The following is a 27,523-nucleotide window of genomic DNA, read 5'->3' on the forward strand; positions in this document are numbered from 1 at the left end:
CACTGAAGCTCCAAGATCTTCTTGGCTTTACACTAGTACTCCTGGACTCACACTGAATTCAGCCCGTGGTACAGTTAAATATTTGTGAGTATACTGTCAGAGGCTTCTGATGACTTGTATTTTAATTGCTCAACAAAAATTTTTTAAGCAATTTACTAAGCAGAAAATTATTTCCACTATAATAGCCCTTTCAAAATTATTACAAAGTTATAAAAATGTATTTTAAGGATCTGCTACTGTTGCTGTTCAAAAAACCCAGCCAGTATCAATCAGTTAAATGGCTTTATTCTCAAAACAACCAATCAGCAATATAAAATATTTTAACACTATTTCTGTTTAAATATTGGTGACAGATTATGCATTTCCTTAAATAAAGTGCTATTTTTACAAATAGGTATTTCATATTTACTTTTACTGCTGTTCTAACCTCTTACTATTGAATAGATAAAGTGTATTTTGGTTAATGCAGAATGCAGCATTACTTTTTCTTTATATTCCTTCTCATTAAACCATTACATTTTCAATTAGGACTCCTTTATCTGTATTCAGTCAACAAAGGCATATTCAGTTTATATATTTCTCCATGTAGAAGCTCTCAGATTTTGTGGTGGTTTTCATGCCTTCTTCCACTCTTTTGTTGTTCTTGACCATGCCCCTGCGGGCCTCCTATGGCTTCTTCATCTATGGGCAGTAGTAGAATAAAAACATGAATCTTCTTATACGGTCATTCATTCTTCCTGCCCTTCTGACTTCGTTCTTCTTCAATCCAGACCACTGACGCCTTGAACAATTCAACACTTAGGCTGAATTGTAAAAGCAATCACTTTATTATTTTCTTTGATTCTTTGTGGCATTTGAACTTTAAGTACATTACTGCAGAAAATCCTATATAGCTGTACTTAGGACTTAATTTTTCAAATTTTCATTTGTACACTTGGATTTACTCAGTCAGATGCCAAACTTCACCATAAGAAAAAAAGTTTTTTTTCCAGTAGCTACCTTTTAGGAGAAACAGCTTCTTGTGGTTTTACAGAGCAGCCAGGTGCTGTAAAAAAAAGAAAAAAAAAAAATCTGAAAAACTGCAACCAGGACTCAGACCTTTAAAGAAGACAGAGTAATTCCAAAACTAGCAGAAACAAGACCACGTTTACCAGTATCACTGTTATCCCAGACTCCAACAATTTGAACCTTTTCATTTTACTCATCTTAAGCCCTCTCCTGCAGGGAGAAGGTATGAAAAGTCAAAGTCACATGTGAAAAGGCCATCTACGGCTACAAACCTTTCCAGCATCTCTCTTTTCTCAATGCGTGTCTTTCCAGCAAGTGACTACTTGAATCCTGTATGATTTTTATTTTCAAGTCTATATTGGTTTTGCTCCTATTTTTACTTCTCACTCTGCAAACTCTAGTCTAACTCCCTCCTTTGGATAATTTCCATTTGGTATTTTTCACGTGGAATCCAACAGTAGAATATAAATATAAAAATGACTCCACATTCTCTTACACTTTATTCTGTCACATCTTTTAAAATACCTATATACCTATCTGCAGATATATATGTGTAAGTATGTATCAATATGCAACGTACTATTATATGTAAAGAGAAGCTGGAACACCAGAATTACCACAAAGGATTATAGATTGAATGGCATCATATTCTTTTTTCATCACAGGCATAGATACTCTTCATTTAACTTGTATCTGGAGAATATTCAGTTTGTTCTTCTGGTATCTAAATCCTCCCTTTATTCAACGCTCCTACTAGATGTTGGGGCGTTCTCTTTCCTTCCCACCTGTTGTAAGAGAAGTGTTATGTTTAGGCGGAGCAGCTGGATGTCTATACCAAGCGATGAGGCTCATCTTTTTCTTTTGAGCATTTCAGTAAACCTTGATATTAGAAGGTAAACTAAGCTAACTGGCAGTTAGCTCCAGCTCCAACAAACCTTTGTTAATTTTTTTTTCATAATGAGGTTAAGAAATGCCCTAGGAGAAAAAGAGGATTGTGCCCTTCAGGGTATGAACCTTGGCTGCTCTCTTGCTTTTTTCATGTCATTTTTGTAGAACTGGCAAATTCTGTTACAAGCCCCAGACTTGGACAAGGGAACTCCATGAACTGTTTCCACTTTTTATCAGTAGATCTAAAATGTAACACTTCCTTATATACATATTGTAACTAGCACATGGGATTTCTCTCTTCTGGGAGAAATAATTTCAGTTGGTTTTCTCCTTTTCTTTCCATATAATTTCATAGAATTCACATGAACTTTTTTCAGCTTTTTGTTTCTGATTTGGCAAGTCTGTGTTGAGATACAGCTCTCTCCTTTGGTGTCATTTTTTTCAATGAACCTGCAGACCACTCTCAGATCTATTCAACCTCTTCATTATCCACTTGATGACTGCATGAATCTTGACTCCCCCCCAAAAAGAAAACAACCCCAAAACGCTAAACAATTAGTTCTGGCAATTGGGCATTCAAAAAGTCTGAACTATGGTGCCCCTGAACCTAATGGCTTATGGGTCCAGTAACCACTGAATTATTTACACTGCAGTTAAGGCAGTCATCTGCCTTACGCAGTTCAGGCAAGGATTGGAATACGGAGCTCCCGCAGCCTAACCTGGTATCACTGATGTGGGGTGAGGAGGATGTGGTCTCAGTATCCTTCTCACAGAAAACAAATGTATGTCAAAGCCTCTTTTCCATAAAGCAGAATCAGCTCACTCCCAGCCCCAGGCATTGCCACAGCAACTGATGTACAAAGGAATCTTTCTCCCAGCTGTGAGATTTATTATAATTGAAATAGCTCATCTGCCAAAACTCAACAAATGCTCAACAACTTTTCTGCAAATTCTTGCAGTGAGTATCACAGCGAGCTCAGAAGCAATGACCTCAGCAGGAGGCGCTCAACCAGAAGCTAGCTGAGGATACAAGCCAGAAACTGATTTTGAACTGCCAAAAAATACATTGAGAAGAAACTGTAGTATCTTCTCTAAACAAGCCTGTTGCGTGAAATTGGTTATACCATCAGTCCTCTCCTTCTGGTAGTCTTGCTTTTACTTTTTCTGCCTATCGTTGTTTTCCTTCTCCTGCATTCCTTAGAAGCGTAAATGCAGATAATCACTGCAGTTCTCTTTTCCATTCCAGAAATAACTCTTCTAGAAGCTTTTGTATTTCTGTTGCCTGCCATCTCATAGCAGGTTTCACAGAGCAGCAACAGCTCCTGACGCAGTGGCAGCGGGAGAGGGGCTGAGCCTGGGCAGTGTGAATTGGGGCCATCTTGGGGGGACGTGAAACCAAGTGGAGATTGGAGCTGTGGATGGGGAAGGGTGCGGAAGCTGTAGACATTCGCAGGCTTGGTGACGGCAGTCAGCTTACAGACCTCCACAATTATAAGCCACATTTCCAGAAAGTGAGGATTTACTTTCTCTTCCCCTGCTTTTTCATTACTGAGCCTTACGGATACATTTAGATTGTTATTTCATTATCTTCTTCACACCCCTACAGGCTGGAAACTTCATAGAAGCAGAGCTTCACTGGCAGCCACTCCCTTTTAGGTATTGAGCTTTTAAAATTACTCAAAATATTGAGGAAATCACAGTGATATATGTGTAAACAATAATACTGACACAGCTAGAACAGGATGCTTTTGTTATCCTGTGAGCTACACCTAGCTTTCTAAAAGGGCAAACCATGGACTGGCTTTCTTGCTAATGGTGTTCAGACAGGCTTCTAGGAAGAGCTCTACAGAAACCAGTGGTTGTGGACCATGCAAAAAGCAGAACAATTTCACATTCTACTTTTCAAACACATCAGAGGAGGCAGTTACAAATGCCATGATACCAATCAATGATCAGAGTGTAACGAGCTAGAAAAGTAAGTTCACATCAGAAAAATTAAATGTATTCACCACTGAAAAGCTCAGGAAGGTTGCCATTTCAGAAGCCGCCTTTATGTGGGAGTCTGAGGTATCACAAAGCAAATAATAACCAATTGCTAAGCAGGATGTTCTGGATTAAGCAGCTGAACTGCTGAGTACAGAGCACAGGTTCTTGTTTACATCGCCACATAACTGAGAAGTGATAAAAATGATGCTAATTTTTTTTAATGGTTCAAGAGGAGATCCAGGGAAACACAGGCCGGTGAGATAGCCAGTAGTACCAGGCAGATTAGCGTGAACAAAGAATCTGAAATTTGTGGAAAACAATCACAAAGGGATTTGAAGAGTCTTGCCTCACCAACCTACTGGAATTCCTTGAAGGTGTCAACAGTCTTGTAGATAAAAGAGATGCACTTGATTTTTAAAAGGCATTTCACAAGGTCCAAAGCTGTCTCTTAAGACAGTAAGGAAGACACAGGGTAAAAAAGAAAATTTCTTGTGTGGATACATTATCTGCTACGAAGGTAGAGGACAGGAGGTGGGAGTAAACAGTGATTTTTTCCATAGTGGACAGACTCACCACTAGCATTTCCATAGAGATCTACACAAGGACTCAGGATATTCAATATTTGATTTCAAAAGGGCATGTAGAGTGAAGTGACAAACTTTCATAAATTATCCATGTAAATAAAAAGAAAGGCAAACAGAAGACTGGCAAAAGGACTTCATGAGACATCAGTGCCTAGACAATAAGATGGCAGACAAAATTTTATTAAGATAAATATGAATTAATATGAAGTAAGGCATACGGAAAAAACAATGTTTGAGTAGTTATATAAAATGATAGGGTCTGAGCTTGAACTCAGTAGATGAGCTGGGTAAGAGATAGTTCTAATTAGTACCAATTCAGTCTTCAGATATAGCTGGAAAAGCAGAGTACTAGAAATAACTAGGAAAGGACAAGAGAACCGAAAACAGAGAACACAACTGAAAAACAAGTATCACTGGGCCACGTGTAAATCCACAGTATGCCTACATCATGAATATTCTATGCTATGCTGATATCTCCAAATCTGAAAGGATACAGTAGAAAAGGAAAAGAGTGTCAGAAAAACTATGGTATAGAGAGTGATAAAGCAGCCTGTAAGTCTTCTGTCTGAAGACAGAAAAAACACGACTGAGGAAGAGTATGATGGGTATCTGTAAAATCATCAGTAGCACAGAGGCAGTGAAGAGAGGACAATTGTCCACTGTATCTTCTGATCCAGTAGGATGAAGCAAAAGAAGTCAAGACGTGGCAAGTTCACAGCAAACGAAAGCAAGCAGCTCTTCACATCAACGTCAAATGAGACTGGATGAAAAAGCTGAACACAACTATATGGACCTTGGATCTGACTTGGTACAGCTGCTCTTACGCTCTAAAACATTAGATAATCTTGGAAATTACTTCAAGTTCCAGAGACTGCATAAGGGTCCCACTGCTACTTTTTACACTACAAAGCAGCTTACCTGGCGCGGAAGCTTCTTTTATCTACGTGTTTTCTTCCTCTTCCTTCTCTGTTAGTGCTTCTGTTGCTGTTTCACAGTCAAATCTATTTCATGGAGCTCTCACACACAAAACCCCAAAAGTTAGATCTCCAATGGCAGCCTCCTTGCAGCATCTTGTCAGGTGGTCAGCAGGAGCAACTGTTGCCTCCATTCTTACAGAAGGATGTTCTCCCCAGCTCTCTGTCACCATTACTATCTTTTGCTGTCTTCAAGACACTTAAACTCCGTGGTTAGCAAGTTGCTTGGAGACACGTTACACCTGTGTGCTTCTTCAGTTCTTCAGTAATTCCAGTTCATTGCACCATGTTATCAAATCCCAAATAGCAGCTTCTGCCCACCTAGTAGTACCTACAGAAGAGGCTCTTCAAGTCTGGGATGTTATCAAGAGGCATCCAGAAGTTCCCACACATGCTGGCTACTCTGAGAATGGGAAGTAAGCTGCACAATGCATGCAGTGACACCTGATAGTGGCTTTCAGCCAAGTAGACTATAAAGAATATAGAAAGTAGCCCACACTGACAAACTACCCAGCAATGCCCAAGACAACAGTAGGAGAACACCTGCTACCAAGTACCTAGTGATATTTAGCTGACTGAGACTGCAACAACTGGCACTTGCTCATTATTAAGGCCTCCAAAGCATAAAATACCTGAAATATTATTTCACATAAACACTAAAGAAATTATATGATTTTGTGAGTGGATGCAAGCAGCAAAATAATCAACTGAAGAAGCATAAGAGGCACTTTAACATCGTGAATTTCTTGAGGAATTCAATGGCTTTCACATTCCTCCTAGAACATGGATCCAGAAATAGATGTATGAACAGGTTTTGCCCCATTCCTTAAACTTGAGTAACAGATGCATATCTGCTTTTGGCCCAGGTGGCTGGCAGGACAGAGATTTGCAACTTTTATACCTAGGGGTGACTCTAGTAAATGTATTAATTTGTTACAAGTCAGCAACACTTTTCTGTACATTTTGATTATAGATAGCACATTTTAAAGACAGTTTCTCCAGCAATGGCTTGCTTTTAACACTGCAAAGAAACCATCTATAGACAATCATATAAAAACATTACCTATACAAAATAACTTAATGCATACATACATGCTATCATATCCCAAATAGCAATCATATTAACATAATTAACATAGCTATCTAAGCCAGTATAGTAAATTGTAAACCTCGAATATATTTAATCTACTTGATCACACTAAAGAAAATTGTCTTCTATAAAGAGTATGCAAAAGTAAATTATCTAACATTCAGAAACGCACCTCCCACTGCTGCTATATATATATACAGACTATATACACTATACTGTATACGATAGTTTGCTATATTTACAACAATTTTCTGTGTTTAGTAATGCATAACAAAAATCTTATGCTTATTTCAGACAATACTGAAGTGTATATAAAAATCTTACAGATAGCTCTACCTTTTTACCTTGAAATCTCTAGTCTCAGCAAAAGACACAGATACCCAACAACCATTAACCCAGAAAGCAGTTAACTGGTTTGTTCGTCACGTTCTGTCTTCTAGACAGTATTAATTAAAAGTATCAACATTTCTCAATTAATTTCAGGTGCCACTTACACTGGGAATGACCTGGAGGTCGTGTGTTACTGACACTACTCTCAAAGGAAGAGTGGAAGTTGTGTATAGTTTCTTGTAAAATCTGTCTCTCTCGTCCCTGTAAAAGCACAATAAATTACAATAAGGTATTCTTAAATTTCTGTTTAAACAAATTAGTATTATGAGTTCACAAAAAAAGTGTAAATTTGCGTGTCTATGCCCAGAGAGTCACAGTGTACTATTAGGAATAATAACCAATCCTTATCTCCCAGATATGTAGAAAACCTTACAGTAAACTTTTCCTGAAAGTACCAGAAAGCAATAGAAACATTTTAATGATTTTCTTCATAGCATGGAGCATCATTCACCTCCCCTAATTTTTAGCCTCATCACTTGCTGCTGTTGATCCTAACTTGGGGAAATTATGTTTTGTTTAGCTAAGCTTCCAGTATCAGAGAGAGAATGGACCTCAAAACTGCAAAAGCAGCTGAGAAGTGTCAAAAAGCCTACTTAAAGAGATGCTCCAGTCCATAATCCCTCTGACAAGAACACTGCTTACTGCATGCCATTCGTTTATGTCAATATGAAGTTAAAAAGTGCAAGGAATGAGAAGTGCTGTTTACCTAATCACAGAGAAATCAAAAACAGTTAAGCAAAACACAGGAGGTCTTTCCTTTTACATTATAATCTCTAGCTGGACTATAGTGGCCAGATGATTCTCTTTAGCATCACTGAAATCAATGTTCAGTAACTGCAGTACTGCCAACGTTTATGTTACCAGTAGCTTCTGATAAAATTTCCAATAGTCTGTAAGAGAACCCTGCAGTAACTGAACTTGGAAAGAGTTCATGAAAGAGAACAGGGAGTACCACAAAGGAAGATATTTTTCACTAATCAAATACATAAAATATTTTGTTTGGAAAACATTCATTTGGCTTTCCTAACTAACATCTGCAATTGAATTTTGAAATGTATGTTGAATTAACAACATAAGCAAACCTTGAATTGACTTACTAAGTACAGTACTTCAAAACGTACCTTTCCTGCGTTCAGTTCAGAAATAGCTGCCAAAATTTGCTGCCTTGATCCATCAGTTTTAATACCCAGCTCTTTCAGATCACCATCAGTAAGTGTAAGGAAGGCTTCCATATCAACCTGCATATGAAAAAAAAAAAAATATCAAAGAAAAAATATAAGATAAATATACCTAGGCAAAGATTCACTATTACAGGTTAAAAGCGGTGGGGTTTTTTTAATTGTATCGATTTACTGTAAATATTGCGCACACAAATATTTTTAATCAATTACCAGCACCAAATGGTACCCACTTTACCACTCTGTTGTCAGGTTTTAAATATGCTGCTAATAATTCAATTCATTCTGATAGTATATTTAAAATATTAATGAATTTTTATTTTTTTTTCAGACAAGCTCTATCAGTACAAAATATATACTCTCCACAAAAATTGCTCTACTTACAGTACCAGCTAGTTGAATAAGCCCAAGACTTCTCTCTTCTCTTTTCTCCCCCCTCCACATCCCCCCAAGTATTTTTGGAATTTCAGAATATTGTGTGTACTTTTCCAGTGCCTCCTAAGGAAAACCTAGGGTTTGCTCATATATCAGGTTTTTATCATATCAACACATCCCTAAGGCGGTGATACAAACAAACATCTAAAACTTCTCATATTGATATAACCTTCACACACAGAGAATATTCATTTCTACAAAATGCTCCCTTGCCTATCGTGTAGGGGAACAAAAATAAGCCCAGTGTATTGTGATGCAGATAAAAAAAATTTGTGTTTGTGGTGCTGAATCCTGAACTCTGCAGCAATGTCAATTTATTGTATGTTCACTCACTACCCTCTGCCTTTGGCCAAACAAACACACAATTATTGCTCACATCTGATATCGTTTTAAACAGTGTAATGAATTACTTTTACTTTTTTTCAGCAATGTTTCCTTTCATTGCATCCTTCAGGCAAGTCTCTGTCACAGACCTCATCCACAATGATGCTTAAGTTCCCCAATTTAATTCTCCTGTTGCTTATTCATAGCAGATAAAGAAGAGAGAGCAGCCATCTCAGTGACTCACACCCTGCTGTTCTCCACCTGCAAATGAGGTTCCAGCTGTAACGCCAGGGATGATACATTATGTCCTACAAACTGTTTAGCCATATTGGATATAGACATCTATAGAAAAGCAGAGTGTAAAAACAGAGAGGAAAAAGGATATCTGAAGCACCTATCTGTACCGAAACTGTATGTTCAGTGTAAAAAGCACTGGTATTTGCAGTATCCTTGAGAATGCCAGAAATACCACTTGGTCTGAGTTTCAATATCCTCTCTGCAACCAGAAATGGTTGTAAAAATTGAAATGTGAGACTCTGGATCACAATTCTAATGCAATGTGTGTTGCACCCTACCTTTTCTAAAACACTAAAAACTAAATCTTTTAAAAAAGACATACCTCTTGTTCCTCAAAAATAGGCTGATATTTCTCAAGGGACAATTTTTTAAGGATGCCAGTCAGCTCATCTGTAATAATAGAAAAGAAAAAGAAAACATCAAAAAACCCCATGGATTAAGAAAGATTTGTGTTCTCCGCATTGTTAACTGATGAAAGTATATATTAAAATATGTATTCCATGCAGTGATATATGCTAACAAAAACCCAATTACATTTATTCTGCATCAGAAATTAAAATATTGGCTTATTGTCTTCTCACCTATTTCTGTATACTGGAATTCTATCTACTCTTAGATTGCTAGGATAAAATCTTTCCACTATATCGCTGATCTTCTTCATTAAAAAAACAAACCACTAAGGACAACTTAGGCATTTCAACGTCTAAAACGCAGGTGGTTGGCCCAGGTGGGGACAAGCAGGTTAGACGTGCAGGTTAGACAGCAAAACTCCTCAAGCAGGCCATGAACTGAATGGCATATTTCCATGTCATCATCCAGGAAGGCGAAGCATAGAGCAAGCGACCACCCAGTTGCTCATTCAAAACTGTGATACAACAAGGGTGTATCTTCAATTGGGTTTGCACGGCAAGGTTTTGGTAGCTGGCGGGGGCTACAGGGGTGGCTTCTGTGAGAAGTTGCCAGAAGCGTTCCCTATGTCCAACAGGCCCAACGCCAGCTGGCTCCAAGACGGACCTGCCACTGGCCAAGGCTGAGCTCATCTGCAACAGTGGTAGCACTTCTGGACAACATAGTTAAGAAGGGGGAAGAAAAAAAAAAACACCTGCTGTGCAACAGCAGCAGAGAGAGGAGTGAGAATATGTGAGAGAAACAACTCTGCAGACACCAAGGTCAGTGAAGGAGGGGGAGGAGGTGCTCCAGGCACTAGAGCGGAGATTCCCCTGCAGCCCATGGAGAAGCCCACGGTGAGGCAGGCTGCCCCTCTGCAGCCCATGGAGGTCCATGGTGGAGCAGATATCCACCTGCAGTCCATGGAGGACCCCACGCCAGAGCAGGTAGATGCACTCAAAGGAGGCTGTGACCCTGTGGAGAGGCCACGTTGGAGCAGGCTCCTGGCAGGACCTGTGGCCCTGTGAAGAAAGAAGCCCACACTGGAGCAGGTTTGCTGGCAGGACTTGTGACCCTGTGGAAGGAACTCATGCTGGAGCAGTGCATGAAGAACTGCGGCCCATTAGAAGGACTCATGCCGGAAAAGTTTGTGGAGAACTTTCTCCCATAGGAGGGACCCAATGCTGGAGCAGGGGAAGAGTGTGAGCAGTCCTCCCCCTGCGGAGGAAGGAGTTGCAGTGACAACATCTGATGAACTGACCATAACCCCCACTCCCCATCCCCCAGCTCTGCTTGGGGGGAGGAGGTAAAGAAATCAGGAGTAAAGCTGAGCGCAGGAAGAAGGGAGGGGTGAAAGAAGGTGTTTTAAGATTTGGGTTTTATTTCTCATTACCCTACTTTAATTTGACTCTTAATAAATTAAATTAATTTCCTCAAGTTGAGTCTGTTTTGCCTGTGGTGCTAACGCTTAGTGATCTCCCTGTCCTCCTACACACGAGCCTTTTGTTATATTTTCTCTTCCCTGTCCTGCTGAGGAGGGGGGGTGATAAGAATGGCTTGGTGGGCACCTGGCATCCAGGCAAGGTCAACTCATCATAATCTGAATCTCTTCTCCCTAAGTGCCTCACATCTGGGCATCTTGCACACAGAGAGCTGAAGTCCAGCTATGATGAAACCAGGGCAGAATTTAATTTTCATAAGCTTACTTTCCAAGGCTAACAGCACTAGATATTGGGTTTCCTCTCAAAGTCTAAGGCAATTAAAAGTTGGAGGACCTGATAGTGACTCTTCCCACACATTTAAAATGCGATTAGCCAGTTTAAAAGTGTAAGTGGAGTTTCAGAATAACTCACCATCACCTCTCTTAATTACACGCTACCTCTCTCAACTAAGGATTCTGTTCATTTTTATTGCTTTGCTGTCACAAGTGATTAATTTATTTTTTTTCCCCAGAAGTACCAAAGCAGCCAGTTAAACTAAGGAGTCAAATTCAAAATGAAGAACATGAATGATTACATCACACAACCAAACTATATTTAATATTCCCCATATAAACTCACTTTCGATGTAAAGACATCACTATTCCATTCCCAAATATACTTTGCTTTTATTTATTTCACTTATTTGTCTTTTGACTGTCCCTTTTCTTTCATCATCAGTAGAAATGCGAAAGAGAATCTGACTCTCTAAGCTTCCTCTCTAAGCTTCTAAAAAGAAATCAAGCATCTTGAGATGGACACACTTTTTCTGTGCACCATTCTGGAGCCTCCTTCTTTACATAGAACAGCTCACAGAAAACTGAAGTGAAAAATTCTAGTTGAGTCTTATATTTTGCTAGGGCTTTGGGTTTTTACCTCAAGACCAATAAGTTTGGTATGCTTACCATGATTTGTAAAGGTTGGCGTGGTTTCAGGCTAAAAGCTTAACTGAGGTTAATTCATGAAAAAATTAACTGAGGTTAATTCACAGGAAAAGGTAGCCAGCTTTAAAAACATAGCATGAGAACTTCACCATGCAGTTTGATGAAAAATACCATTTTACAGAAAGAAAATAAAAGTTTCATTAGACACCCTTATATTATTAACCTTTTCTTCTTTTAGGTTGTTAGTTAGCCTTCTAATTTCTAATCACACTGATGTACTTAAATTATAGGTTGTGATATGGGAAGAAGCTTTCAGGGTCTCTGAGCCCAGAGTCTCGCTGTCACAAACAACTACAACATGTAACACTTTTCACAAACACAGACAAGGCTTTCAGCTGTAGGCCTTTCATGTTTTATTTTCCTCTTTCCCTCTTCAAGTGCCTGTATTATACATTAAGTTTGAACAAAACCCGAAACCTCTCAGTTTTACAACTCTTGCATAGCGTATTGTTTCTCCTTTCCTTTTTCACTCGAATTTTGTCCCATTACCTACATGCCTGGAGAAAGCAAAGGTTCTCAGAGCTCCTACTACTTCTGCCACATTACTCGTATTTAGCACCTCTTTTGTACTACTCAGTAGTAGTAGGGTAAGATTACCTTTCTCCAAGTTTTCAGAGCCTCCTTTTACTCTCACATAGTTTCGTCTTTCATGATTCTCTACATCACTGGTTCTCAGAATAGGGACAAGCTGTTGATGGTCCACCATGTGGTTACCTAAAAAGAAACCACACACACCTCTGAACTCTGCTGCCTGCTGTTCCTTCGCAGTAATATTCAATGCAAATCAATTTTCTAATTCATTTAAGTTTAATTGAAAGAAAAAGAAAAGTTAACATTGCAGGCCTTCTGTACTTATTCTTCCGATTACTGATGGGCCTATGAGCATTTGTACTTTGTTGCTGAATCAACTCACAGAGAAGCCCTTGAATTAAAGGACTAGTTAACTACGAAAGCTTACTAGCACAATGAATCCAGAACTACTCCAGCTTTTGACGACCTGTCACACTGCTCCAGAGGAAACTCGCTGTATCATGGCACTAGTGGTACAGCCAGAAAGCTCGGCTTCTCCAGGTGAGGATCTAACAGCTGATAGCTTGGGGAATTCCCTTGTTACCCGACAGCAAGTTCTCTTCCCTTTATATAGTTCTAAACCAACAACTCTCATGTTATCAAGCCATCGTTATAAAATGGCACTAACTAAAATGTGAAAGGATCTTCTCCAGCAGTCAGTACAATATGTTACAGCTAAGCCATGATAACAGGACAGAAAGCGGGTCACATATCACCTCTCTTTAGTATCAAATGGAAGTACAGGGTCAATGGACAAAGTCAGCATAAATGAAAACAAAACCAAATCAAAACCAAAACAATCAGCTAAAAAAAAACCCAAAATAGTACAAAGTGCCCCTTGCAGAAACCAGATAAAATGTACCTCCATCTCTTATTTAAAACATTGAGTCGTTACTTTTTTCATTTTTTTTTGAGAAGTTTAATAAGAAAAAGTAATTGATATCCTGTTTCCAACACAGTAACATGACTTTTTAAATGAGGTGTTGCAATTTAGACCTAAAAGTTCAACTTAAAAGGCAGTAATCTTACGAGAAAAGTAATAACATTATTATCCTTTCTGATGATCTAAAGTTAAAAATAAGGTCAAAACAATTCTACTTTTGCAATTAAAAAAAAAATGCAATACAGCTCTTAAAAATCAATTGCATGAAGCTACAACTTGCTAGGAATCAAAGTTGCATTTCTGTAGTGATGTGCTTCACTGCATTTATTAAAAAAAAAAAAAAATCATTTCAAACCTGGAGAAAGTGCATTTTCCACCCTCAGCAAAAGGTGAAAGACCAGATTTAAGACAGAAAAGGTGGAAGGAGAGAGGCCACGTAAGAGTGCTCTATGCTAGCTTTGAGATAGTACCAATCTCCCTCTAAATGGCAGGGCTCTCAGCTTTTGGGAGAGAAATAGCCAGTTACTGCAGGAATGCCAATCTTGCAGTAAGAGACACCAAAAAAAGTTCTCACTCCCATGCAGATACACACTAATCCAGCACAGGTATAGCTTTAAACACTTTGTGCTCCTGATGAATCAATCTCCTGTAACTACAGTGACCTACTCACCATCTTCTGTAACAGTACCACTGCTGGAACCATTGCTCTTGGCCTGTCTGTGAGAAGAAGAGAGGGAGGACTCTGTGTTGTGAACCTTAGGAGATGGGGAAGGTGAAGGGGAAGGCGTGAGAGTTGGTGATGTGCTTTTAGATGTAGATGAAGTCCCAGATGGAGGCCTTTTGTTCATCTCCAGTTTTTGCTGTAGTTAATGACACAATCATTTCAGTTTAAAAACAAAAAAGTGTTTACCTACATATGATGCTTCAATATTACTTAAGTAAGTTGTATATCATTTCTGCAGAGCATGTAGACACAACCAGAAGTTTCTGCTGATTCTTACTGAAATAATTGGAGCAATACTGATTTATCCCAAGTGAAAGTCTATCCCCTCAAATTCATCACGAAAAATACATTTAATAAGGCTGTAATTTTGGAATAAGAAAATGATTTCTATAAAGGAATACTATATACACGCAGTACAATTATTCTTTTTATAAAAGCTGAAATTAATTTGACTCTGAAAACAGGTCTTTTTGATTCAGAGATATAATTAAATAAATAAAGCCTCAATTAAAAAGTTTTTCAAAGTGTATCAGATACTAATTTGAAGTAGCACTTCATGCTGGATTAACCAGAAACATGTAGCAAGTCTAAACTAAGTTTTGGGTGCATTTAAACCCCTTGCTGCACTGGAAGTTTCCAGTCAACCCTTAAACTTGTTATTATCTAACGTGAGTCAAATGATTCAAATTTATATTCTGCAAAATATTTAATACATTTGGAGGCATGGAAAAGAGGAAAATAGACAAATTAAAATGAGGAATAAGAACAAATATGTATGTATATCAATCTTTTCCAAAATAAGCTAGTGTACCCTCATCTCCTAAACTCCTCAATATACCTATCACTTCACACATTTCCATGTTTGCATTATGTGACATAAAATGAAGTCTTAGGTGATTTTCTCCTGGATTCCTGAATTCAGAGTTTAACTTAAAATACCTTTTGTCAGTCAGGCTGCTACAAGAAAAACATAAGGAAAAAGTTGAGTTGGGTAACGAAGCAAGAAGGCAGAATGACAGCAATTCCTGCCTCTCTACAATTTTCCTTCTGTGCTATGACATAAATGGAACATTTCTCGTAAATGATAGAGATCGTATTAAAAAGATAAAACTGAGTTGAGTGGTAACTTTTTTCCATTACTCTATCCTACACCACAATGTACCACCTCCTTAGTCCTGCATTGAATTGCCTAGAAGTAATGTTGCATGATACAAATTTAAGAGGTCTCTGAAGAGCATAGTGAACTCATTTCAATTTTTTGTCCCAATTTTCCCTGTGTTCTGTTATTGGTCATTTGTGTTTCAGAATGGTGTTCCCTCTCTATCATATTGTGTGCGTTTATTTAAATTACATCACCCTGTAAATTATTATTCAGTTTTTCTTTTCTTTTCTTTAAGGCTTGTCCAATCCCACCTCTCATGGATAAGTTTTGAAAAATGACCAGTGTAACATCACTGCATTTTTAGATCAGCTATTTCCAAGTTTAGACAGCACAAGTAATTCCACAATGGATACAAACGTTAAATTTTCAGCATTTACTGAAACTGTTGATTACAACAGCGAAGTAGGCTGTTTAAGCTTTTGCAGCCAGTGTGGATCCATGTCATTGTGTACTCGCAACAGACACTGATGTCCCAAAAATCACCTCAGACTTGTGATACATGAACATCTATAGCAAGATCCAAACTGATCACATGTATCGTTTATTGGTGGATAGACTGAAATTATCTAGACATCTAAACAGAGAGCTCTGAAAGAGCTATTGCCTTTCCAACATACTGGCATCATTTTTATTTAAAAATCTTTTAAACAGTATGATGAAATGCCTTCCCAGAAGATGATCTGCAGGGCATTGCGCCTCACTACTTCTTTATCCCCTAATGTCTTCTACTGTGAGTGTGAATAATAGTTAAAACTTCTTGGTGGCAGCATTGTTGTAACAACAGACCCCAAGATCTGCAGCTCAAAGCTCACAGGCACAAGTATTATCGCTTAATAGGCTAACTAATATAACTGGAGAAAAAAAAAGATTTTTTGGGGCACGCAAGCAGCTCTTCTGAAATTATTTCCAAGATAAAAACCAGCTGAGAGGAACTGCTGAGAGTTTAATTAGAAATATGTTGGTCAGACCACCTCTGGAAAAAAAAAAAAAAAAAAAAAAGCATTTTGTAGCTGTTCAGTAGAAGAGACTTTAATGAGAGAAGAGGATAATAAAGTGACTTTGTCTACATGAAAGACAGACATGGATCATTTATAATCCCAGGAGCAGTTATGTGGGATAGCAAGTGAGGAAAGTTTATCATGTGCCAAAGGATCAGTATGAGTCCATAGCTTTTGGGGGTCCAGCAGAGTTATAAATTTTAGTTCCCAATCTCATCTATGAAAAGCAACAAGTAGTCCCTTCAGCATCAGGATCAGAGACAAAGTGACTACTCAGGGAAACTGTTTTGGCACTGGTAGTTGAAGAGTTTTCTTTTTCAGATTTTTGTCCTCCAGAAATTTAAATTAAATCACGGAACAACTTTGTAACTTCATTTATCATTGATATTTACTGATTAAATATATATATTGCTTACTGCTGCCATATAAGACATCACAGACTGAGACAGCCACCGTCATAATTTTATATGCTGGCCATTTTTGTTTCCTTGGGAAAAACTTCAAGAAGAATCTCATGAGAAGATGCAAAGATAACAAAACAAAGCAAAATGAGCTGTTTAGAGATTACACAAGCAAGAAGTTGAGAAATTTTGCTCTTGGTCATGTATTCTAACATTTTCAGAATACCAGGCATTAGAAATAAAACCCCAAATTATCTGCTTTCTTTCTCTTGCTCTCTGAAATGTAACATTTCCCTGTGTGAATAAACCCGCAAGTTTCACAATAATGTATCACATCTTCTGTTACGATGCTGCTTTCTAACTTTTGAAGATTTAAAATCTTAATCCTTAAAAATTTTGTACAAAGCAGTTGTTAACTTCAAAGTACATGCACAAAAATGGGCAGGACATGAGGGTAAAGCTATTCCAGGAAACTGATAGGTAAGTCAGCACAGATAATACGGCCTGCACCCAGGAGCAAACCTTTGGTGATGACAACTTGTCATTCATACTGTTTAAAAATAACACCTTGTGGAGCAGACTGGATACATGCATATTGTATCCTCAGCCTGCTTGAGCGCAGGAAGGCTTTGCAGAGGGATCTAGACAGGCTGGATTGATGTCAGGTCCTGCACTTGGGTCACAACAGCGCCATGCAGTGTTACAAGGTTGGGGAAGAGTGGCTGGAGAGCTGCCTGGCAGAAAAGGACCTGGGGGCCTTGGTCGACAGACAGCTTAATATGAGCCAGCAGTGTGCCCAGGTGGCCAAGAAGGCCAACAGCATCCTGGCTTGTACTAGAAGTGGTGTGGCCAGCAGGACTAGGGAAGTGATCATCCCCCTATACTCGGCACTGGTGAGGCCTCACCTCGCGTACTGTGTTCAGTTTTGGGCCCCTCACTACAAGAAAGACATTGAGGTGGTGGAGTGGGTCCAGAGAAGGACAATGAAGCTGGTGAAGGGTCTAAAGCACAAGTCTCATGAGGAGGGGCTGAGGGAGCCAGGGTTGTTTAGCCTGGAGAAAAGGAGGCTGACGGGAGACCTTATCGCTCTCTACAACTACCTGAAAGGAGGTTGTAGAAAGGTGGGGGTCGGTCTCTTCTCCCAAGTAAGAAGTGATAGGACAAGAGGAAATGGCCTCAAGCTGCGCCAGGTGTGGTTTAGATTGGATGAGGAAAAATTTCTACACTGAAAGGGTTATCAAACATTGGAACAGGCTGCTCAGGGAAGTGGTGGAGTCACCATCTCTGGAGGTATTTAAAAGACAGGTAGACGTGATGCTTAGGGACATGGTTTAGTGGTGGTTTTGGCAGTGTTAGATTGATGGTTGGACTCGATCTGAAAGGTTCCTTCCAACCTAGACAATTCTATGATTCTATGATTGTTGTGGTACAAATTATCACATGTTTTGCACTCAGGTTGTGCCTTTGGATGGAACCTAGCTATACCACATCAGAGTGAAACCCAGGGATAACTAACATAAAACACCAGACTCAATCAGGGCCATAGAGAGAAACAATGAGAAACCAAAATAACAGTGCAGATCTACCACAAGATCAAGTATTACATTTACTATTTTTAAAATAGAGTAAAATTAATAATAAAGCAAAATCATGTTTTATTATTAGGCCTGATCTTTTGTAGACTTGTAATTAAAAGGAAGGTTTATGGAGCTGAAAAGTTTCCACTACTGTAACAGGTGTTCATCATTTTAGGCTGTGCGGTGTCATGCAGTTATATTTATCAACCACCAATGACTGAGACATGACCTATTAAAGTTAGCCAATTTGAAAGTACAAAAATTAATGTTCCTCTGTACCTTTACAACATGTCCGTTGCTAACAATTTGAGTACACTGCAAATCAGACAGAGTGGATGAAGGAGTTGACTGGACTGGACTATGCTGTTGGTTGGGTTTCTGTTCAGGTAAGCCTGCTGCTTTTCTTCTTTGGGCTGCAATCTGAGACAAAACGTTATCTGCACTGCCACCTAAGGAAAAAATAAAATAAAAACAGAGTCAAGGAAAGCATAATTTTAAAATATGTATTAATTCTAACTTCACCTCTCTCCACCATCCACTTTCTTAAAAAAACTGCCTGGATGTAATAAGAGACAGGATTGTAAGGTTCAGACCTTTTTCAACAGCTTTCAGGAAAGGGAACAAAAACCAACCACAGGAGAAAAGAGAGAAGCCAGCCTTACTCTTTGGATATAGTTTTCATGAGCTGCTTCACCATATTGTGCTTACTGCTGCCAGATACAATGCTTGCAGCTTTGTTTTTAACTGAATACCAATTTTCAACAAAAAGCAAGCAACATGGGTAACAGAAAGAGACAGCTCCGTGAAATGTATGGTGCAATGGATAAGCATCCACCTGATCCATTGTGGGCAGACTCAATAAAATCAACATGTTTTTTCTGAGACTTCTGTAACAGATGCGAGGGTTTTGTTCCCTTTTGTAGGTGTCCAAAGTCCAATCCTGTTCTAACAAAATCTATGGAACTTTTGCTTATACAGCAACAGAAGCCCTCGGAAAAGGCTTAATATCTTCTGCCACCATCACAAACGCTAATTTTTTAGCTGAACCAGATACAAATTGCTTTCTTATTAAAAATAAGAGCAGTATGGTACCTGATCTGTTATGCAGTTCTCCTCCATGCCTGTTAATTCCCGCAATGTTATTGGACCCACCAGAAGAATGGGGAGAATGGTTGAAGTTGTTGGAATTTGAAGGAGACGCAGGTCTTCTTGCAAACGTTGGTAATTTGACTGGTCTAGTACCTTTGCTAACAGATGTCTGGAAAACAAAAGGAAAAATAATTTTCATCTTTAGTATTTGAGCAAAACAAAGACCAAACTTCAACTGCTATTTTATTTATTCTAAGTTCTGAAATTTCCACTGAAGAACAAAAGTAGTATTTTCGCGCGCATTTTGTTTGCTTACTATATCAGAGTTGCCACTGCTGTTAAAATCATGCTTGATCGCTCTCTGTGGCCAGGCAGTTCTCATCTGTTCAGCTTTGCCATCTTTGCTGAGTCGTGTTCGGTCCGAATTCCAAAGCTCAAAACTTGAGGGCGGTAAGAAAGGTGGTATCACTGCTTTCAGTTTATCGCTGGGCAGCCTGGTAAATGGAGCACTACTTCTCAACTGAGAGAGGGAAACAAAGAAAGGAAAAAAGAAAAGACCCTCTTCTTAATAAAGATCACTGGGAGCTGATGATGCAGTTTCAAAATTTTAAGTTAAGTAAAAAAGATGGAGACAAATGCATTTTTAAACAAAATAAGATGGAAACAAGACACAAAAGTAGTGTTTGTGAAGATGTACGACATATAATAACAGAGAGAATCTAACGGACATTCTGGCACCCATCAGTACGCTCATTCATTTAATATAATGAATATAGTTCATTACATGGCAGAAACTGTCTCTTCTTTCATCATGCTGAATCTTCCTTGAAATTGACTTTAACAGGAATGTTAACAATTAATTTGCAAAGAAATAACAAGGTAGTCCTCTCTGTATGCCCGGACAGGACACCTGAAAACAGTGACAACTGGCTGTTCCTGCTGTGTGTGTTCTCCAGAAACAGAAAAAAACAGCACAACTGATTTGGCTCTCTGGAGTTCTGTCAGTGAGTCACATCTAAAGTTACTTAATCTTCTTGAAAAAGACCATAAAGGATAACCAGACAAATTTAATGACATCTCCAGGGAGTAAGCTGTAGGGGAAGTTAAAGCTACAGTATAACAAAAAAAGAAATAGAATAATACAAATAAACATCCCAAATTAAATATTTCATAGTTGCCCCTACTAGTAATTTCTCACTTTCACATTGTACCGTGCTCCATCCATGTTTTCCTCACAGCACAATTCTTGTCAGCAACTAGTCAGCTGTACCATCTATTCATTGCTGACCATACAAAGGTATGGATAACTCTTGGAAAAAGTCAGTACTTGTGAACAGCTTCCATACCGTACTACTTGTAGTACTTCTTGATCTAAGAAGTACTGATGTATCACAGCGTGTGAGTTCCTGCCTAATGACTATTAAGAAACAATAGCTCTCTTTCTAATGGTGACTTGGATAGGAGGTAAAAAAAAAATAATATTAAAAGTGACGGGAGCTGCATGACCTTCAGATTTGGGCTGAACATACCAAGTACACTGCGACATACCATGGTTGTCAATAATTCATCATCCTTTCCTCCTTTTGCAGGGTTTACACCTGAAAAATATATAAGTGATGTTTTATTGTTTACACACTCCTACTTTAGTTCTCAAGGATAGCCTACTGTTTTCAAACATTCAACAGCTTTACCCTCAATAAGCACACAGAACCAAGATTTCCAGTGACACTCTCACATACCTAAATTGAAGTTAAGACTATTGACTTATTTTACATCACAAGCTGGGGGGGATTTGCATGGAGAGTGCACAATTTCAGTACATATGCTTTACAATTTGGGTTTCTCCAATCCCTCTTTCTTCTCAGTATTTATTCGCTTAAATAAATTCATTTTCACTACATAAACTAATTTATCAAAGATACTAACAACTCTTGAGTGACCTGTCTCTACTTCCAATTTAATGGTGCTTGCTACAGGACAGTAACATTGTTATATTAGCATTTTCCTGCTTAAATGACACTGCACTCAGCATGATCAACAGTCAGGAGCACAAAGATCTCTCTATATACTACAAATACATTACATGTCTCTTCAGTTATACTAAGTGAAATAAAAACTAAATCAATAAACTACAAACTACATCTTGACTACCCCATGAGAGCTCACTTTGCAGAAGAGAACTCTGTCTTTACCACTAGCTTTGTTATTTGTGATCCGAGCTGTAGCAGCATCAAGGTTTCCAGAGGTGTCCACATCACTCTGTGAAACTGCTTTTATGGTGGAATTTAACGATGGTTCAGGCTCATCAGGAAAAGGCACGAACTGATTGGAAGGAAATCCATGGCGTAATGTCTGAGTCAACTTCAGCTTGCGGAATCGATTGGACATCCTGCTCCACCAGGACTAGATTGATAAGAAGACACAACAATTTAGTTCCAACTAGAAGAAAAAAAGAGGAAAAGAAATGTACAATTAAGTAAGCCTTACAGCCATGATAAATCTGTCAAGGAGTTTTTGAGATAAATCACAAAAGCAATCTTAAAGTGGTTTGAATTATCAACAGAATCCTTCACCATAATTTTTATGCATAAGATTAATCTCTTTCCTTATTTTTCATCTGGCCAATGCCTTACCATATTTTTCTGCACTAACTGGAAAGACATGGCAGATAAAAGTATTAGGGCAATTTGAACAGGAAATTTTTACAGCTACATGGCAAATATTTCGTCTTCCCATTAACTTCCAATTTCACCACCCATTCTTACACTCTCTGGCATCAATGAACTGGCATGTACATTTTCCCTTTTTTAGAGGTGTGCATAGAAGTTTCACAAAAGCGTCTCCTTAAGATTTTCAAAATCAGTGGCAAACTGGAAGAGTTCTGATAGTATTCCTGTCAAACTAAAGATCCACAATCCATACCGTGTTGCTATACAGACAACTTAAACCCTGTCAGATTGGAAAGGCTATAAACTGAAAAAGAGCAAGGCACGGAAATACCAGCTGTGAAATCAACAAAAACCTTAGGCCTACTGCACCTATAATCTCCATCCATATGTGTATCGCATACGTGGAGACCCTTAAATGAGAGGACCATCTTCACTCAAAATAAAATTTATCCAAACATTTACAGCCATATGTTTTTGCAGGCAGATAGCACAAGATGCTTCAAGCATTTAGCATGGCATTTCTCTAGACTACATGAGACCTATAAGCTATATTAAGAAGACCTATCCAAACTGTATTAAACAGTATGTGGCTTGTAGGCAAGTCATGTTATAAGTATCTCCTGATTATTTCTTAGTAAAGCTTCTTCTAGCCTTTCTGGAACACTTTTAAAAAAAAAAGAAAAGTCATGTAAAAGTGATGATACTTCATGAAGGTCGCTTTATGTTATATCCAATCCAGACAACACGCTATTCTAGTTTACTCTTTATTCTTAGCCATTCCTTCTCACCATATATATTCCCCTCTCTCCTTGGAATTTAACATTTTTCAACTGCTTTCTCTTGTATGTCTTCCAAACTGTCCATACAGTAGAACTAAGTAAAATAAACTGTAAACTTATTCCCTGTAAATCAATCCTTCTAGCAGGTGATCATTAAAAAGATTTTAAATCTGCACAGAGCATTAGTAATGGACAGAGTTCTCAGACCTTTGTATCTCTTTGGAGCCATAACTAATAAAGATTTACATTACTTTCAGCAACAAAGACCTGATGGAAAAAGGCAAGAGAGACAAATAGTTCAGAGAAAGCAATAAAACCCACACCGTCCAGCATTTATTCACCTTCCAAAAGGAACCGAAAGGGCAAAAAAATCCATCTAGTTTTAACACAGAGTACAATGAGCTTACAAAAGAGACTGCTTGCACAACATGGTTGGTTTGTTACAGGAGCAAGCTAGCTTCAGTGAACAAAAAGATCACTCCTAAGTTCCCATCATCTTTGTTACTCTTCCTTACAGTGCTTCCGCTTCGTTAACACATGCTCGCACCACAAACTAACCCAAAATGGAGTAAGTACAGCCACTACCCTACAATATAAAAAACTACTGCTCTCCAGCAAAAAAAACGAATGATAGTGGAGAGGTTCATCTTGTTCCTCTGGCGTTCAGAGTACGGTGGTCTGAGCTTCGGAGTTTCTGGTCAGCTGTTGCAGATGGTTGTGACCTCTCCATGTACCCAACCACGCACACAGAAGCTGCAATAAAGGCCTTTAAACTAGACTGCAGTAGCCAAGTAACTAAAATGCATTTGTGATTACAAACAGTGTTGTTAAACAGCTGAAATCTAGTAGCAGTGTGAGAAGGCAATAGTATCAAAGAACAGAAAAACAGTATTGCCACTTGAGAAATACCTTAGACATTTGTAACAACATTAGGAATGAAAGAATAAGGGGAAGAACTGGAAATCTCTGCCCTCAAACAACTTTAATCTAAAAAAGAAACTGAATGTGATTAATTCAATTCACACTGCTCCAATACTGACATTGAGAGTACAACTTGCTGAAGAAACACAGGCATGAAGAAAAGAGAGGAAATGGAATTTTTGTATATGGAAAAGGCACACTTTTGGTTTTGGGTCCTCAAAATGGTGAGAATCAGTAGTTAACAGTTCCTGAGTAAAAGGGGTAAAGACTGAGGTCATGGCTATCCACTACATAATCAGCAGGTAAAGCAACAAGGGCCTCTATTATGCATAAATTACAAATAAAAGAAACACACAACAAAATAAAAAGTCTACTAGTTCATGACAAAAGTGATCAAACAGGAGACACAGAAAAGGGTTTGGTTGTTCTTAAACTTCTAACGCAGACTACTTGTAATCAGATATTTTTGTATCAATACTGTTAACAGGAGGAAGGTAGGAATATGTGTACGTTTGCTTAACAGACTAAGAATATTTAAATGAGCTCACATGAATTAAAACCAGACAAGACTGATTAAAATTACCCTAGAGTAATTACAGACAACACGACCTCTGAACAAATACTATCTTTGAGATAAGTTAAGAGGATGGAAGAAGTTACAGAAATCAGGCAAAAGGCAAATAGACAACCACCTTTACCCCAAAGAGGAAAATCTGAAAATGTACTGGTCAAAAAGCTTAACATGAAAGGGCATCATTGAAAAAACAAATCCCCATAACAATTCTACTCCAATTGCAAAGAAAAAAAAAAAGCCATAAGAACAGTCTACTAAAATTGGAGTACATTTGGATTTTAAAGACAGATTTAAAATTAAGATCATAATCGAAATTCAGTTCCAAACTTATGACCATGATACCTTCCGCTACTTAATTATGAGATCTGTGTCTAGGCACTGAAATGCTTCGATGTAAATTCTTCCTTAAAAGCTTTTCCTTTGCTTTGACATCTGACAAAAAGAAAGATGAACACATGCTACATCTCACAAAAAAGGAAGCACAGTCAACGAGGAACTCAGAACCACCCCTCCGCCCACAAAAAAACCCAAAAAACAGTTACATATTAGATCCAAAGTACTTCTTAGCAATGACTTTCTCCGCCTCATTCATTACAGGAAACAATAAACTAGTTATTTATTAAGAGTGAATATATTTACCTTTAGACCTCCTTTGTCATCTGGCAACATTGGGAGATCTAAGGATTGCCTACTTCTGGAACAAGGCAAAGATGACCTGTTGTTCAGTTTATTCTTGTCTTTGCCTATTTGCATGCATGCTGATGCCAGTAACCGTACAAGCTCTGTGTCTAAAAGAAAACAAATTAAGACAATGTTTAGTCTGTTTTGCTTTCCCAAATTATGATTGATATGCTGACACTTTCCCTATAAATCCCATAGAAGTAGTAATTGATCTACCCCTCAAACACAAAGCAGATGAATCCCCAAAACCTTCTTTCTTGGCCTATGTTTCCCACTCCTTCTCCCATGCAGTGGGCTGCAGTCTTACCACCACCTCTCTAACAGTATTTATCAATACACATAAGCATGCTATTCAGTCAGAATCAGTCATGTGCGACCAAGTGAACTGCCTCCTCTCACACTCTGTAGAATTTAAGAACGACATTGCGATGCTCCCTTTTCTCACCTGACACAGAAGAGAGTAGAGAAAAATGAGTATTCTTTCTTCAAGCGTAGGTTGCAGAAAAGAAGCTTGAAATTAAATCCCAAAGAGAAAGGAGATGTTCAGCCTGGATAACGAAGGGACTGAAAAGACACGGTAAGAAAAAAGGTGGACCAAAAAAGTAAGAAAAAAAGAAAGGAAGAGGAAGAAAAAAGAACAAGTATGAGAGAAGGACAGGAAAGTAAATAAATATTCTGTAAAACTGTATTTTATACAGAAGTCAGGAAAGACTTTCAGAAGGGCAGACAGAACTGACCTATATATTCCTCTTGCTGAACAGGTAACAAGACAAACTAATCTGTCCCACAAGAAGTTAATTATAACGAAAAAGCATTCACAGTATTTATTTTCTAAAACGTCATACTATTAGTGATCTACTTCTGACAAAGGAAAGGTCAGAAGTGACCAAAGGTCACTAGTGACCAAAAACCCCATAATGAGTAAGTACAGAGAAAACAAACATTAATTCCATCAGCAGTAGTGGTTTTTGGCTTCAGATAAAGCAATTCAGGTACTATGCAAAGTTAACAATAACAAATCACATAGGCTAAACAAACTACAACAAAAAAATACATGTGTTTCATTGAAGCCTCCCCAAAACATGCTTTTTTTCTAAAGCACTCCCATAAAAACAGTCTCAGCCCTGAAGTGTGATTTATTCTCAACCTTTACAGACCCAGTGAGAGGTTCAGCCAGGAATTCACTATTTTTATTCTGATTGCACTCTCTTTGTCCTGGCCCTTTGCTGCTGTTTACTGAGTGGAAATTTCTAGCTCCAATTGACAGTTCTGTGATAATGACACTACAGAATACCTCGGCCACCACCGTCAAATGCCATTGAACTGGCTCTGACAACACTAACAACACATTTTGGAACATCTTCAAAAACAAAAGCAAGAGGAATGTGCAAAATCTGTTATCCCATAAATATACACACTCATCTAACCAATTAACTCAAAACCCACCATTGTCAGGCAGCATCCTTTCTTGATCCAGTCTAGCATGAATCTCAGAGGATACTTCCTAGCAACTTTAATGTATTTTCTAGATTGGAAGGGATGTTAATCTGTTTATGTTGTACATTTCCGCAGCGGTCTTTGAAATAACATACCTGGATCATTCAGCAGCATTATCAGGTCAAAAGCTGTGTATCCATTTTTTGCACGCAGATTGACGTCAGCTCCTTGATTTAACAAATACTTTACAACGTCTTTGTTTCTTTGATGGAAGAAAAAAAAGGCATTGCTCGTGTTAAAAAACAAAAAAAAAAAAAAAAGGAGAAAATCCTAATACTCTATTTTCATTCTTTTATATCATTGCTCCTCCATTAAAGATCAGTTTTACCTTTTTTATAGCTAAATTAAGCAAGTCTAAAATCTGTCCACAAGCTATTCAGAAGCTCCCATGATTCCTTTGTCAGTCACTGTTTACTCCCTATGAATTATGCTAATCAACATGCAGAAAGTCAGTCTAAAAAACCTAATCTGAATAGTCAGTTTCTTAAATTGACCCTTTAGAACTGACTCCGTAATTTGCTGCAAACACCTTCCCAGGAGAAGGCCTAGGGCAAAAAAAGCAGATGGAAAGACAAAGGTCAGTCCTGTAGTCATCATACACCACCACTAATACTTCAACACAACTTCAAATTCAGAACAAACGAGAAATTGCATATAAAAAAGCCAAATTGACTAAAGATAATTTATAAATTCCAACAGTACTTCACTTAATTAGAGATATAAATTACATAATTGAGAAGGCACATTATCACTTCCTTGAGCTGTTTGTAATGCAAAACCAATCAGCATTAAATGATAACCAGGACAAACACCTTCCAACAAAAGCTCATAAAAGCTAGTTGCATAAAAGAAACTCACAATCCTATTCCCATTAGTCCCTCTCCCCTCCCATACACCTGAAAAAATAAGCAGAACTTGCCTTGTGAGTTAAAAACAATACTGTAATTCAGCCTACAAAATAAGCAAACGGACAACAAAGCTAGGAAAAATACATTTAATTCAAAACTCCCCTTGAGCAGAGACTGACCTTGTATA

At 38.2% G+C, this 27,523-nt stretch overlaps 1 protein-coding gene across 4 annotated transcripts in view; it reads right to left on the reverse strand.

The window, feature by feature from the left end:
* Positions 1–268: 268 nt before the first annotated feature.
* ANKS6 (ankyrin repeat and sterile alpha motif domain containing 6) overlaps positions 269–27,523 on the reverse strand; it is a 44,308-nt gene continuing 17,053 nt past the window's right edge. For 2 of the 4 annotated variants that reach the window (XR_012585674.1, XR_012585675.1), the window contains exons 5-18: positions 26,584–26,690; positions 24,950–25,098; positions 21,560–21,770; positions 20,916–20,965; positions 19,684–19,887; positions 19,371–19,536; positions 18,558–18,727; positions 14,087–14,276; positions 12,561–12,677; positions 9,477–9,544; positions 8,042–8,158; positions 7,025–7,121; positions 5,385–5,838; positions 269–1,045 (exon numbers count right to left, since the gene is read on the reverse strand). Coding sequence is in view for 2 of the 4 variants with exons in the window: in XM_074576418.1 (XP_074432519.1) it covers positions 996–1,045; positions 7,025–7,121; positions 8,042–8,158; positions 9,477–9,544; positions 12,561–12,677; positions 14,087–14,276; positions 18,558–18,727; positions 19,371–19,536; positions 19,684–19,887; positions 20,916–20,965; positions 21,560–21,770; positions 24,950–25,098; positions 26,584–26,690 (1,696 nt within the window). In the remaining 2 variants the exon portion in view is untranslated. Of the gene's footprint in view, positions 1,046–1,637; positions 1,794–5,384; positions 5,839–7,024; positions 7,122–8,041; positions 8,159–9,476; positions 9,545–12,560; positions 12,678–14,086; positions 14,277–18,557; positions 18,728–19,370; positions 19,537–19,683; positions 19,888–20,915; positions 20,966–21,559; positions 21,771–24,949; positions 25,099–26,583; positions 26,691–27,523 lie in introns of those variants that run through there. The other 2 variants (XM_074576418.1, XM_074576420.1) reach the window with 2 other exon arrangements.

Source organism: Larus michahellis, chromosome 2 (assembly GCF_964199755.1).
Source record: "Larus michahellis chromosome 2, bLarMic1.1, whole genome shotgun sequence".
Classification (NCBI taxonomy): Eukaryota; Metazoa; Chordata; class Aves; order Charadriiformes; family Laridae; genus Larus; species Larus michahellis.